Here is a 16,374-nt window from a genome sequence, read left to right on the forward strand (position 1 = left end):
TGAAGGTTTGCCTTTCCCTGAGTGGAGTTGACGTGTGTTTTCTCTTCTATTGTGAGTTTACTAAGTAGCTCTTTTATTAATTCGATAAGAGATAGTATCAGGTGAATCTAGTATATCTGACCTCAACTCTGCTTTCTGTCTCCCTGAGAGAATCATTCTGTTTTTCAGTCCTGCTCAGTTCTGTTTATTGCTCATGAAATGTCAAAATGATGACAAGAACGTTGAAGGATAAAACTGGGTAAAGACACACTAAAGTTGCCCCTGTCGACTGTTTGGAGCACTCTGCAGAGTTTAAAGGTTTGCAGCCAATATGAGTCAAGGAGAAAAGCCACTGGAAAGCAAGAATCCATTGAATCCATTGGTCTATACTGTATATAAATAGGTTCAAAATGAATTCGGTGCAATAACAGATTTGCAACACAAAGCATCACTCCAGGTATGCTTTTGATGAGGACATAACATTATAACATACTATAAATCCCAAAAAGTTGATTTTACATTATACCTCCATTTTAGACTGACCTAGCATGTAACTACATTAACAAACTTAATTGCAAAAATAAATAATCTTACATAGTTAAAAAACTTTAAATAAAATGTCCTAATTTAAAAATAAAGTAGTTATAAAAAAAGAAATAACTGAACATAATTATATATTTTTTTTTTTTAATACAAATGCAGTTCAATGTGTGTGTAAAACATGCTGCAGTGTAGCTAATTGTTCTGGCATTTTCCTATTCAAACCTCCTGGATTGGTACGTCTTTTGGGATCGGATCTAAACCCAACAATCCTGGCCTGCTCCAAACCTTCTTCTTTACTTATTATTCCAACAAACAGGGACTAAACCCCGTTCTTGTTTTCTCTTCACCTTTCATGTTCCAACTTGAAACATTTTATGAATGTCACTCTTTGTTAAGCTCGGCAGGTAATTTTAAGGACTGCAACACTCTACTTTGTCTAACTCATTTATTTCTGTTGACAGCATTATTAAAACTTTAAACTCATTTGCATGAGTAATCGGCCTAAATTTGCAGACCTGTAAAGATTTAATATGGCAGCCGCTAATTGGAAAGTAGGAGTAAATAAGGAACTAATAGAGGTTGAGTTTTGCTTTGTCTTTTTGCACAAGACTGAAACAGGGAGGGCCCTCACAGACTGGGACAGATTAACTTGTTTTGTTTTTTGGGCTCAGATGAGACATATGAAGCGGGTTAATTGCCTTGGCCCAGCTGGTAATAGTGGAGGATTGGTCTAAAGCATATAATCGTTCAAATTCTCGCTCTTCCCACACCGAGCCATGAGGCAGATAAAGATGCTATTCAGGCCCACAATTCAACCGATGTTTACCTGCTGTGTTTACACCAGACCTGACAGAAGCAGGAGATGAGGGGGGGAAAAGGAAGAACTTGCCCATATTTATAGCAATCCCGTCTCTTCAAACGTTTACTACCCTGCTCCATACACACAAACATACATTCACATCCTCGTGAATCAATGTTGATTCATTTTCAAACCTCCAGCCGCATACTGATGCCAGCAAACAGACATGCATTAGCTTCACAGGCCAGGGGAGCACGGTTCATTGTGAGTCCTGCTGTTGCAGAAATGGAAATTTTAATGAAGTGAGCACAGCAATGGAGGCCGCCCCTCGCTGCCTGGTGTGGGAGAATGGCACTTTATTCACGCTGTCCAAGAACGGTCCAGTGATCTTATTAAAGATAGAAGCTAAAACTCCTGTCAACAACTCCCCCTTTCAACCTATTTGTGCTTATAGACTCCGTCAGTAAACATAAAACATGATGAATTTATTCAAATTTTAACTCATTTCTTTTGCTTGCTCTAGTTTTCTGAGGAAGATTACAGAATGCAAACGTCTTACTTCGTTTGACCATAAATCAGTGAAACCAAATCAACCTTTACTGAAAATAAAACCAAAAGTGTGACAACAGCTCCGTCAAATTGATTTTTATTACAAACTACACGGAACTATAAGCTATTGTTCCTTTTAAAGCTTTTAACTTGAGTACAATTATTAAAACACAGAGTGATGGAAAGTCAAAGGCAAATATCTTTTCTCAAAGAAAAATGACAAAATTACTGCATCTGAGAAAAAAAAGAGGTAACATTGACACTTTATACTCATTGTAGCACACTCTTAAAAGGAACAGGGTGAGTTGAAACTGTTAAAAGATAAAATCTTATCATTGTTCCTGTTGAAAAGTCAGCATTTTGGACAGGAAATACTCTAAATGGCGCATTCGCAGAGTACCATCTGTGTGGTGAGAAATTTGAAAAAATGTAATAAAGAAAATGTGCCTTCCACCAGACAAAAAATAAATAAATAAAAAATTTACACACATTATCAAGATCCTGATCTCATCAGAAAACGAGTTAGTGGAAACATTTGTCCACGTCTGCCAACTTTTCACAACCCAATGAGAATTTCTGCAGCTGTGTCTGTAAATGAAGAAGTTTCATACATGATGACATTAGCTTTTAAAATCTTATGAAAACGTGACAATTTTGAAATGGTGGGGTACTTTCCAAAGTGCCCCACTGCACCTTGGAAAGTACTGTGGGGTAAATGTTAAGAAATCGAAACTGAGATCTATGTCATCATAGAACAAGATTAGAGTGTAAATTAAGAGACTGATGTGTTACCACCTGCTTGTGTTTGGTTGGCAGTCTTGCTTGATCTCTTTGGTGTGCAGGTTGGGATAACATCAGACGTTGTCATGGTCATCCTCCCGTGTAAATACATAGCCATCTTTTTGGCATCAAAAAGAGCTAACGCTTATAACTTACAAAACCCTACTAAATATACTCTCTCATGTAAAGACCAACATTAATATGCATATTCTCTAGTTATCATCACAGGCTAATAAGTTATGTTGCGATAGTGTCACCTATTTGTCTTGCATGCTCTGAAAATATGAAATTATCATTATTTAGACTTCAGAATGTTTTTGCTACTGTTGTCTTTGGGAGTTTTGCAGGACAGATGTTCCCACTGCTGAGGAAAGTGTTACTCTCCACTGGATTTAATTTTAACATCAAGATGAACTGAAAAGATGCAGACCAAAGAAAATAGCAGGTGCTCCATCTATCAATAAGCTCAATTAAGTGGCAAGTAGTATGTCTGAATGAGGCTTTCAGTCTTAAACATGGTAGTGGTATTGTAAGGCTGTGGGACTGTTTTCCTACCTGTGATATTGGTTCATTGTGCATAGTGGATGAAGTAGGACAACTGCTTCCAAAATTCTAATTTTATCTAAAAAAAATTAAAAGCTAACTGGTTGAAACATGAACACAATGAGTGATTAAAAAAAACACATCAAAACTGGATAGACTGGAGAAAGCAGGAAAGCATTAAGCTTCTAGGTTACAAACCAAACTTTTACTGTTTGTCCTTATTCCTAAGTGCTACATGGGAATTTGAATAATATCATTCAGTCTTTTATTATTTAATATCAGCAATCTTTTACCAAATTACATTTTAATGTAACATCTAAAGACTGCGATAGGCTTATTCATATTTTGAAAATTGATCAACTCTACTGCATTAGAAATATAAATATGCATCTAAGATCTAAATGAAATAGTAAAGATTCAAACTTGTTGAAGATTTAATGTCTTTGTAATGACTAAGTTAACACTTGTTTGTCGCTGTCTTCATATGTCCTCTCCTTCACTATATATTGCACTAAATATGATCTGGAGGCTCTTCTTCACTCTAAGCTAAAGAATTTGTATTATTATTGATAAATCATCATATAAAATTACACTAATTTAAAATGTCATGTACCAAAGTTTTTAAAAGAATATATTAAAGTTACCGATTTTACTATTCGTCTACTCAGAAAAAAGGAACATTTTTATAAAAGGATGATTTTAATATGACGTTCACACTGATGTTGGATTTGCATAATATAGAACCAAGAATACTAGACACCCCCTCTAAAAAGACCTGTAGCTCAGTGGATGCACAGTGGAAATCGTCTTAGCACCACCACAAAACCAATATCTGTCTTCCTTATCTCCGGTCTTGGGAATATAGCCGATCAGCCCCAAGAAAAATAAAAGGCACTTCCAGATTGGCTGTTTTGCAAACCCCAGCCAAAAGTATGTCAGGGAGTTAGTTATCTCAGACTCCCAATCTTCATTTTCTTTCAAATGTTTAAGATATTCACAACGGAAAATTCCATCAATATTGAACAAATAGGCAAGGTTCCCCAGTACATAGCTTTAGTTGAAGAAAACATTCAATATCCCTAATATTCAACATACTTGAAAATAAAATATTGTTAAAAGTTGACCTGCTCTTATGGACACAAATTAATTCTAATGATTTCTACACTACACTACAAACTGATGATCACAGCAAACAGATTTGCTTTTGAGTTTCCTTCTGAACTGGGTTCGGTTTTCACAAGTTGATTAAGATCTGCGATTTTTTGGTTCATGCAGTTGGCATGAACATGCTAACATGCTTTTTATCTATGTATATTTGTTCTCATCCACACATCATCCTCTGTTGGGTACAACTACATGTTTGACTCTGTTTGGCATCACAATCATGAGTTGTGTAAACTCCCACCTGCCTTATTGGATTTTGAAATGCAGATTAGTATTATTTGATGTTATTTGAAAGTAATATCAGCTGATAAAGACTAAATTTATGGTTATTGGTTTGATATAAAGTCATGCTAATTTGGTGCTCTTGGGAGCCCCCTGGTGGTGTGGGTCCCTGAGCAGTTGCCTAACTCCATATGCCTTGGGCAGGCTCTACCTATAGCTTTCATTTAGCACAGTTATTGCATGTTTCTTTATTTTATTCACCTGCCAGCACCTGTGTAAGTGTTTGTGAACATTAACGCCACCCATAACATTAGATGTTGCCTAGTTAACTGGCTGAATAGTGAGGGAAAGCCTCAAAGATTTATTTCTCATTTTAACTAAAAGAAAGGGTCAGTATTATATATTTGGAGGCACACATTTTATAGCACAATCAAGTAACAATGTTACCTTCAACAGATATAAAAAAAATGCATCCTGACACCTTGAAATTGATCTCTGTCTGAGGTCAGTTGCTACATATCCGGTCAGGTTTCACTGTCTGAGTCTTCAAGTTCCACATTTCCATAAACATTGACAATCTAGATATAAAGAAAAGAAATACCATACAGGTGCATTATGTTTATTCTAAATAAATTTGGAATAAATTTGCAGTAATGACTGCCTCAATTTTGAAGAACTGATGCCTAAAATACTTTTGTCTTATTTATTACAAAGACAACAAACTATCTTGTTACTTCCTCATGTTTGTTGTCTGCTCACATTATATAATCATGCAACTCACTAACAGCCCACTAACACACATTGGATGTGTGCATTCTGTCCTCACAAAAGAAAATGGGCACTAATATAAAACGTGTAGGTGATGTGATGTGATGCGTTCGGGTGTTTGGGTTTCAGAGAAAACTTGGGTAACTATGCAAATCAGCAACAGCTGTGGAACTTAGCAAGTAGAACAAAGAAAACTAACTGGGGCAGGCAGGAAGAAAGCAGCGCCTAGCAAAATGTTGCCCTGTGTTTAGACCGAGACAAACCTTATATGTTTGAAAAGTGAGTTTATGTTGGTTAATTCGACAACTATGTATTTAACAAATGTGAAGGCTTACATTAATTTAGGTAAATAATTAAGTTAGTTTTGATACTCTTTTTTTATAGTGTACTGGAATAAATATCACTGCAATGCTCTAGTGTAAAACGTCCAAGATTTCTTCTCTTCTAATTGCCAACAAAGTGAAGCTGGAGACTGAAAAATCAACTTCTATCTATGTGAAAATCAACTTTCTCAGAATACCGAAGACTCTAGTCTAGCACTCCCTCTGTAAGGTTGCATGTTAGCTTGCACTTGCGGTGTTTATCACATTGATCAAGATCTAAACAGAGGTGTAAGAGAAACAGTGTAGAATGAATATGAACCTCACCTCTAATGTTGAGCTTTTGCTGGGGATTTGGGACTTTCTATTGCTTGTATGTTACTTTTAGACCTCTTCTGTGCTGTTTTTCCCATTTATTGGTTAACTGGTTCCCCTGTAGTCTTGCTGATTGTACCAGCTGTGCCTCGGTCTACTATTATGTTCCGTAGGTATTTAGTCTTTTGGTTTTGTGTCCTGGGGCGTGGGTTCCTTGTTGATTCAGTTTGTTATTTGAGTTTCCCTGAGCTACCAGTTGACAAGTCTGTATCAGTTCATGATCCCACTTGAAGTAATTAAAGAAGTTGAGTTTCTCATCTCAGCTGGCTGCCTGAGTGGCTGCGTTCTTCTAAGTGACTAAAATCATGATACCTTTTTGTTGTCATTAAAATATTAGAATTTGATTCCCAAAAAGGATGAAGTTAAAAACTAGAAACATAAAATTTACATACATTTCTTGTAATGTCTTATCTCTTACAATGGTGAATAGGACAAAAAAAGGTCTTTTGTGGCTAACAGTTTCAGTCATTTGGCGACAACTTGTCTGCCCTTTTCTTCCTTTGCCTGTCTTCCTTTTCTTCGAACACCTCTTCTTAGAACTCACTTTAAACATTTCCCCTGATTTGTGCTTGCAGCGTTACGCTTTGTTTGTAACCACAAATTTGGCAGGAACTGATGATACATGACAGTTATAAGGCTGTTGGTAACTACAGATATAGGTAAAAATCTATATACTTGCACTTGGATGACCTTGTGTTTAATATTACAAATTCAAGTTAACCAGACTGCAAAAGAAGAAATGCATTCACATTGTGGCCTTCAACTGAGATGTGAAATTTTATATTCTTTATCACATATTTTATCAACAAACACTTCAATTCATGTAAATCTTCAGTTTGGGTGAATAAAGTCAGACTAATGTACAGTTCTTGTAAATTGTTTGCAAGGTTAGGTGTTACTTTATGTATTTTGTCAATATCCATCAATAGTCTTAACTAGCTTATCCTTGCAGAGGGTGCTGGTGCCTATCTCCAGGGTCAAATGGGCAATCACAGGCCAACAGAGAAACACACAGAACAAGCAACCTGTGGGAGGAACCTGGAGTGCCTCAAGAGGTACCACACATGCATGCACAAACACCCCCCCCCCCCCCATCCATGTAGCAAGATCAGATCCCGTGATAAAATTCTTGCTGCAACTACGCTCCCTCTTCTGTGTGCAGAAGAGTGAGCTGATTTGACGACTGTTGTCGTCAAGTGAACTGGCAGCAAAGCACCTGTACGATGCTGCATCTAGCAAAGAACAGTGAACTAGAACAGTGAGCTAGTTCTCAAATAGATGAGAACTAGATACATAAAAGTGAGCTAGTTCTCAAATAGATGAGAACTAGCTCACTGAAAATCAGTATATTATGTATGGAGAGTTTTACAGAAAAAAGTACACTGAATGATCTAAAATACTGGCAGAATTGTCTCTACAAGTCCACAGGTGTAGTAGGCATGCTGTGTTATTTCATAAGCTGCAACAGAGGCTGAAAACTGAACAGTCTGAAAAACAGATATCATAGAACTCACTTTTTGAAAAACCTAATTCAGAAGGTTTTTTTTAAATAGATTTCTCTGTTTCAAAAACTGTGCTTTCATATAATTTATGTAAGTCTAATCAAAGCATTGTAATACCATTCCTCACCAGTAGGTAGCAACGGCATTGACCATAACAACCTTCAAATTCAAAAAACTTGCTATAAAGATGACACTATCCTGAAAAGAAAAAAAAATCTTCTGTGACACTGTTTACCCTTTCCCATAAGTCGTATGACTTTTTTTTACATTTTTTTTTTTAGCTTTGACTGGAAATGTGTCTGAAGCAGATTCAGGACAGAGTGAGATACATAAAAGAAACCCACAACAGCAGCATTTTTGCTGTGGTTTTCAGCAAAGAAGTCTGTGAAGGGGATGAGCGCTCCTTCTCACACTTCTTTGCTGTTTTTTCCAGCCATCCTGTTCAGTGTGGTTCTCAAACATGCTCAAAAGAATGTTGCGAAGAATTGATCAATTAATTTTTTCAAAGGATCTCCCCTGGTGATGTAATCAGCACTCCTGCGGGACTGACAAAAGATTTGCTCTTATAAAAATTTAGCACAAACCTTAGCTAGTCACAACTTTACTCATTAAGGCAAGGATTTGGTGACAAGTGTGTTTTGGTGTGTGTGTTTGCATTTGGGAAGGTTCAGGTTTGCACACACATATCTGTCTGTTTGGGGATTGTTTTTTGCCTTACTTTTAAATTTATCCATAGGTTGGACTCGTATCACAATTATTGGAGCTTGTACATTATGTCAAGTCTTCATCTGGTTTTTGTTGTTACTTCTGGGGAGCAGATGTGAGTATCAAAAAAAAGTATCACCTGTATTCAGGTGGGAGGAGCACTATTTTAAAATATTTTTACTCAAGTCAAAGAAAAAAGTTACTTGCTTGAGAAATTTTTCTTAAGCAAGAGTAGAAAAAGCATTTAGTAAAAAGGCTGCAGAAATGGTGAGTTACTGATCAAAACAGCAACTGCTTAATATTTAAACATTACATTAAAAGATGGATGATAATATAAAAAATATGTGGAAGTTTTGGTATTTCAAAGACCAAGATGAAAACAATTTATTTGAATATCATAGCTATCAAATAAAATTAGGTGAAAGAAACATTTTTCTAAATGAACTTCTTTTGATATAAAACTTACAAAACTAACAAAACTTGCAGGTGTTTGTCTGTGTCCGGTGAATTGTTTGGTAAAACAATTTGTTCTTCATTCATGGAAGTTACTCAAAGTGGATACAGTATCCGGAAATTTTACTCAAGTAAGAGTAGCAATACTTCATAATAAAACCACTCAAAATTACTTAGTTTGCAGGTTCAGCCAAGGCAGAGATAAACATGAAGCTACAGCCTCATGCATGTTGTCACTTTTGAAGTCACTGACCATCACACTGGGACTTATCACCAAGTAACAGAAAAAATGTTCTCTGCAATCTCTACATTAGTGAAGATTTTGTCAAACTATTTAAAGGGATTGATTAAGATTGATCATGGTTGATCAAGATTTACATTTTTCTGTCATCATAAAGAAAAAGAAAAAAATGCTGATCTGCATTTATATTTGCTTTGACATTTAAAATGTATAAATTCCACATATTACTGTCAATGTTATGAATACATTCATCTCAGTAAAACATTTTAAAATCAAACGCTTGAATACCAGGAGCTCAGCAGCGATGCGTTTCCTGCAGTTAGCACTGTTGACTCATAACTGGTAGGACTCTGGTTTTACATTTCAGCATCAATGCTGAGTATACACGTTCTTCCTGCGGGTATTTGTGTTCCCCCATGCTCTTTCATTTCCTCCCTCAGCCCAAAAATCTGTCAATACTTGCACTCGTGAATATACAAGTGCTGATTGGGGGATGTCCATTCTGTTTGTGTGTTTGCAAGTTTCATTCTACTCTCTATCCACATGTAGAGCATATAAATAAAAGAAGTTGAAAGATGTTTAGGTGATATAAGTGTTGGGCTTTGCTTTGATAGAGGAAAGGTGCAAGAACCTTTCAAATAACACTGAACTTGTTCACTTTAAATGCTTGTTCATGTAAGCTAACAAGAAAGGAATAAAAAATAGTTTGTTCTATTCTTGTCTCTTTCTTGTCCACGTGAAAGATTTTAGAGCACAGAAATCTTCCATGGCTTTGATCTCCCACACACTCTTTCTACCACCTTTGCACGGTGATGCTTGAAACCTTCCTCTCTTGCTAAAGAATTGCTCTCTTGCTTCCTGTTTCACTGCGCTCAAACTTGTTAGCACGCAATGCCCCTCTACTTCACTGTCACAAATCTTGTGGTGTGCTGTAACAAACGTTTGTGGTTTGTGTCACAGCTTCACTCTCGTGCATTTCTGCTTTTCATTCAGAAGCCAAACCTCTTCATCAGCAAGAGCAAGAGAGCAAATGGAACAGAGCAAGACATGGGGAACCTTGTGTATGCGATTATTTATGGATCCATTATTGCTCTTGGTTTGCCACTCAATATTGTATCTCTGTGGATTCTGCTTCGTCACCATGGACGAAAGTCGCCCAGCGCCGTCTTCATGGGCAACCTGGTGATATCAGACCTGCTGCTCATCCTCTCTCTGTCCATGAGGGTCTACTTTTATGCTACGGGCAGCTGGCATCTGGGTGAGATGTGGTGCGTCTGGTTCACCATGCTCTTTCGCAACAACATCCGCACGAGTGCCATCTTCATCACCTTTATCAGTGTGGACCGGCTGCTGGCTGTGGTTTATCCATTGAGGTCGAGGCTTATTCGGACACCAGTCAACGCCGTGAAGGGCTCTGTTTTCGTCTGGGCGATTGTAGTGTTGGTGAATATCCCAGAGAGTGTGGGCTTTCTGAGAAATTTTCAGAATCAAACATGTTTTGATTCTGACACAGCAAATATGACCCAAACCAGCAGAAGAAAGGACGAGATACTGGAACTCACAATTGGTTATTTCCAGCTTGTGTTATTGCTGACCATGCTGACAGTTAACATCATCTCCACAGTTATGGTGTCCTGTACTCTCCAAAGACATCTAAGTGAGTCTGCAAAGGTCAATAACAAACTGAACGTCATGCTGATTTTCGCCATGAACCTGATGATGTTCATCGTTTTCTTCTTGCCGGTGTCTTTCTTTGTGTTCTTTGATCACTTGAGGCCTGTTCTGAACTGCCTTGCAAGTGTGAACTGCTGCCTGGACCCTCTGTTGTATTACTTTTCTTTTGACGGGTTCTGGAAAAGAAAGGAGGATGTGGAAACATCTCTTGCAAGTCGCGGAACATGAACAGACTGACAGCAACGTGGCAGAGATAAGATGAAATCTTTTCTTTTTTTTTTTTTTTTACAACAAATTATGCTTGTATCAGTGTGTTTCTTGTTCTATCTAGTAAAAATATATATTAAAAAAATTGAACCAGAAAATGTTTTGATTGACTTTTGAAATTATAATAAAAATAAGATTGCTAGATTGGTACATTACTTGAATAAACTCATCGAATTAATTTAAGTTTTATTGCTAATTTCACATTAAACTAAGTAGCTGCTAGTTTCTAGAAAGTTGTCAAGGAATGCATTAATTTGTTTTAAAGAGCATCTTTTATGGTAAAATGAGTTGAAATCATATTTGCAAATAGATATTTGGTATGACTTGACGTATTTTATCATGATTTTATCTGATGTAGTACAGAGGAATGAAGCAACAGGAAAGAGTGTTTTACAAGCGAAACAGAGTATCCTGTCGATTTTACTCTGACAATTTTAATTAAAATCCTGAGCATTAACCTACCTTTAGAAGTCGTCTGATTAGTAAATGAAGACAATAAATAGAGAAATATAGAAGAACACAACAAATAGATCAGAATAAACATTTTCAAAATTTTCCTGAATAAAACCTCTTAAAAATTTGTAAGTAATTTCAGATTTAAAAAAAAAAAAATTTATATTTTGAACATCCTATTTTCTTTTTCTTCTTTTTTGGACTATCACATGAGATACCTATAAAAAACTTTAAAGTGTGCAATTGCAACATGATAAATCTTAAATTGTTCATAAGCTATGAACACTTTGCCAAGGCACTGCATGTTATAGAAAAAATGAAATGTAAGGTCTATGTTGCGGTGATGAGTTATTCTTGCCCATCAGAATGATAGACTTGTCTTTTTTAGGAATTGCTCCTATTAATTCATCCTCTGGTCTTTCTTTTTAAATATGCCACTTGCAAAACAAAGCAAACCACAGCAAACATAAGAACAAAACATCTTTCTTTCCCGCTCCTGCACTCATAACTGCATTTAGAGTTTTCATTCTGAGCACATGAGATCTGTTGCTTTGGAATAATCTGTATGCATAAAATGTTGCCTTTTGTAAATAAAGTAAGGTCGTCGGTCCATATGGCTGTGGCTGGCCAGATATTGCTTGAGTGTGACCCTTCTTAAATTGGAGTCTTGTGTGGAGGCACTCTTCTGCCTCGAGCTGCTCCATATATGTTTAATGTGACCTACCTGTGCCCTCTGCAGGATGAAACTCAACAACAAGAGTCGGAAGGAAAAAAATAAGTACAATCTGACTCTCATCTGTACCGCAGTCTGTACTCACTCAACCCTGGCCATGTGTTTTCACACCATCATGTATGACAGCTTTAATTTGGTGCACTGTGTGTGTATCAGATTATTGCTCATGGCTGAAAGGGGGTGAGATCTTTAAAGATTCTGTTGATTATGAAAGAGGTCAAGTTGTTGCGGTTATATCTTTTATATCTAATGCCGCATGTGAAGCTTATGATCTGTTTAGTCTGGGATAAAAGCAGAAAATACACAAAAAGGCTCCTGCCCTGTATGCTTCTTCCTCAAGCATGCACACTTGCATGGAAAACCTTACACACAACCTTTAACATGAAAAAAAGACATGAGGCAGACACATTCTGCTCTGCTCTGTGGTCACAAACGCCTCTATTCCTGTCTTGTGCTGCAGTCTGGTAGGCCTTTCACCAAAGGATGAATACTATTCAAAGAAACCAGCAGCTTTGGTCACTATGGAGAGTCTGGTGGTTAAAAAAGGGAACAAAGAGAGAGAAAGACAGAAATTGACATCAACGAGTGCAAAGGACAATGATCAACAAGCACAAGGCCTACTGCCAAAAAATTTATTTGACAAAACCAAAACTCTATGTCAGTTGCATGTAAGTGAAATTCAAATTGTGAACATAAACTGATTCTTAGGAACATGTGTGTAGTTTGACAATGTGATTAAGAGTGCATGTGTATTGTGCTTTAGGTCGTGACTAAACAGAGCGAGGCAGAAGCCAGAGTGCTTTCTCAGCCCACATTTTCATCAATTAAGGTTCATCCACCAATAAATAAACCCATAAACAAATGAAATAAATTAAGTTTTACACTCTCTGCACTCAAAAATGGCTTTTGAAAAGTAGAGGCTCCCTGATGAGAACCAATTTATTTCACATTCCAGTTTGGTGGGCTGCGACAGAAGCCTGTTAATGAGCCTGAGTTTTAGAAAAATAAAATATTTAAAACAGAAAAAAAAAACTTAAGTTGACAAATGACCTCTTATAAAACAGGTCTTTTTTATAGACCTCTTATAAAACAATGTAGCAAGTACAAAAAGCTGTGAGGAGCTGTTAAACAATGTTCTCATTACATTTTCACACATTTAGAAACGGAAACCACTTGCTATCCTAAGTTATTGCTTCACAGCCAGAAAAGTAACTCCTCCCATGTAAAAAAAAAAAAGAAAGAAAAAAGAACACTAATCGACAGACTAACAAACAGTACATAGTTTCCTGTTATTGTTTTTTTTCTTTGTGCTGGAAAATATTTGTCTTTGTTCAGGCAATCATAGTAGCCAGGTTTTGTGTTGCTACTTTAGAGACAAAAAACAGATAACCCCAGGATGTTGATGTCAGTTTTTGAGCCATAGCTTTAAGAAATTTCTAAATTCTGGTTTTTCTAAATACCGTACCCAAAAATCAAAGTTGCAAGTGGAAGTGATAGCACCCTTCATGAGCCTCTGCATACCTCAGTCAGCAAGATGATGAGCTGTTTTGGCAGTTTCCTGTATCATTACTAATACTCTTCCATGTCACAAATGAATAAAAACTAAACAAGAAGCCAAGATGTTGATTTTGAAATAGCCACTAAATATATTTGATCTAATATAAGTAAGTAAAAGCCAAGCAGATGCAACATCTAAAAAAGTCCTTCAGGGCTCTTTCTTCTTTCTTTATTTATTTTTTACATAAACCAGGCTTGTCAGATCCACAATTTCTTTAGATCAGTAACTAATCCTAACAATACTGTTTCTGCAAAGTGGTGTGTCATGCTTGTTATCTGCTCAGAAAATCAAACAACCAAGATTTTCTACCTCTACATTTGTGGTGTGGCTAACCACAAACCCCCGGTTTAACTGAGGCTTACACCTAACAAAACACATACACATTCCAAAAAGAAAATTTTAACAAAAACATGTGCATCTTCTTCATCAGAAAACATGACAAATATGAAAGTGGCTGATTCGATCTGAACTTGTTTCATAAAGAAGCATTCATTACTAATAACTGCATTTCTGATATACAGTCAGCGGTAAAAGTTTTCACACCCCTTGCTCCATTTATTTCACTTTACAACTAATTTTTCTGCAATTTATAGGGAACTGATCCAAAGATGAAATGTGAAAGTCCGTCCATAGAACAAATGAGGTGAACCAGGTTCAGACAGTCAACTCTACCTAAATGTGAAAGAGAATCATTGGAAAAACTTGAATATTAGTGGACACAGACCCTCGGCTCTCCATCCAACCTGATAGATCTTAAATTATTTTGCGAAAAATAATGGACAAAAATGCCAGTTTCTTTGTGTGCCCAAAATGCACACTTCGATTATTTAAGGGTCTCAGTAAATAGGGATGAATACATTTCCACACATACTTTTCAGACTGTAGTGGTGCATCATAGTGAAAGTTGTAATTGTGAAAGTAAATCTATTGGACTTCACCTTGGCACTCATGGAACACTTGTAAATACTACTGCTGGACATTGAAAAAAAACTATGCATACTTTTTTTGTCCATGTCAGTCAGCCACTGTTTAGTGTTTGTATATATAAAAAAAATGTCAATAAGTTATAGTGAAGTCTGCAGTCTGACAAGATGCAGACACTTCAGCACAAGAATACTTTTGCAATACTTCTGCACTATTTAATGATGCAACTTGATGTAACATTAAACACTTTGTTTTCATACTACAATCCTCTTGTGAGCTCATAAAAACAAACATTGCATTCCTGATTTCAAGAACATAAGCTTTGTTTTCTCAAGATACTCTAAAACTACCTTGATTATTTATGGGTACAATAGATATTTCATAATCTTTAGAACATAAAATTAAGATTAAGGGCTGTGCTCTGCGTTCATGTAACAAAGTCATTGCTTAAAGTTTTTTATACAACCAAAAGCAGAACTGAGCAATCCTGAGTGAAACTAAAAGGGAACTAGTTTTGCCGCAACACATTACCCCCACACTAGCGGTGGTGCTATTATTAGGCCCAAAAGACACATGTAAGATGCAATGCATACCAGACGACTAATATCCCAAATGTGAAACATGGCGGTGAAAGCATCATACTGTAAGGGTCTTTTTCTTCAGTGGGAGAAGGGAAGATCGTTAAGGTTGATGGACTCAAGGTAAATACAGGGGAATTCTGAAAAAAGAAAATACTGTTAGAGGCTGCACAAGACTTGAGACTAGGAAAGAGGTTCATGTCCCAGCTAGGCAAGAAATCTATGCGTAACATATGTTGGAACGGCAGGATCTGCAGGAATACTTAAAAACGGTAAAAAACAGGTGGATGAAATCTATGTTTTGAAATGTGTAAAGCTGATAGTCATACCTCATGGCCTGAAATGTTACAAAGCAAAGCAGACCTACAAAGTATTTATTCAGTAGATTACGTATGTGATTCTTTCAGATTTTGATTTATAAAGCATATGAAAACCACTTACCCGTCACAACTAAAACCTTTTAGCAGGTAGGTTAGAAATGTTCTTCATTAAGATGTGAAGAAAGAAAATGTTCCTGTACATAAAGGGTGTTATCCCCAGATATAAAGACATCATTTTAAATGTGTGTAAACTGAAAGAGGAAAACAAATGTCCCTAACAGTCCCCAGCGTTTGCAGCATTATTATAAACATGCTGCCAGGTAATCAATGAAATCCTTGTTGACTGAATGGAAGCCGGTTTGGCCTTTTTACTGTCTTTATCTCGAGCTGTATACCTTTTCTTTCTGGTGCTCTTTTTCCATTAATATTTGGCCATTTTCATTTACCTTACTATTCATGATTTCCTTTGCTCTTTATTTAGCCACAAGGCAAATGAAAAAAAAAAAAATTGAAGTGTAGCCAGAGGAATAAACTTTTCCACATCTTGCTGCATACTTCAGTAGGAAGTAGGTTGTTTTGGAGTCTGATTAAATTATCTTGAAATAATGACTTTTTCTGTCTACCCACGAATCCTGATCTGAACTTAATATTGGTTAACTCTGTGGGAAGTAAGAATGAGTTGGACTTGTTCCCGCAGTCAAACTGGTTGAACTGTCCTGGACTTGGCAGATGTCACAAGTCCAGGGCAGTTGAGTCACCACTTTAACCCATTGGTGTATGTTTTTGCACTGTGGGAGAATAAAGTAAAAACCTTTGAAAATGCTTTCCTGCACATAGGCAACAACTTTAAAACTTTATGCAGAAAATACTTTCTTGCCTTGATGAAACAGTCCTGACAAGTGTACATTACCACTAACAAATGTT

General features: G+C 36.6%; 1 protein-coding gene across 1 annotated transcript; it reads left to right on the forward strand.

The window, feature by feature from the left end:
• The first annotated feature begins 9,854 nt into the window (after nt 1-9,854).
• Nucleotides 9,855-11,967, forward strand: LOC102221288 (lysophosphatidic acid receptor 4-like). Its single transcript, XM_005796848.3, has one exon. The coding sequence runs from the start codon at nt 9,991-9,993 to the stop codon at nt 10,843-10,845; it is 855 nt and encodes a 284-aa protein (XP_005796905.1). The 5' UTR covers nt 9,855-9,990; the 3' UTR covers nt 10,846-11,967.
• The last annotated feature ends 4,407 nt before the right edge of the window (nt 11,968-16,374 follow it).

Source organism: Xiphophorus maculatus, chromosome 18 (genome assembly GCF_002775205.1).
Source record: "Xiphophorus maculatus strain JP 163 A chromosome 18, X_maculatus-5.0-male, whole genome shotgun sequence".
NCBI lineage: Eukaryota > Metazoa > Chordata > Actinopteri > Cyprinodontiformes > Poeciliidae > Xiphophorus > Xiphophorus maculatus.

Excerpts from the sequence above, each read along its gene's own strand:
- LOC102221288 (XM_005796848.3), top strand. The coding sequence starts at position 9,991 with ATGGGGAACCTTGTGTATGCGATTATTTATGGATCCATTATTGCTCTT.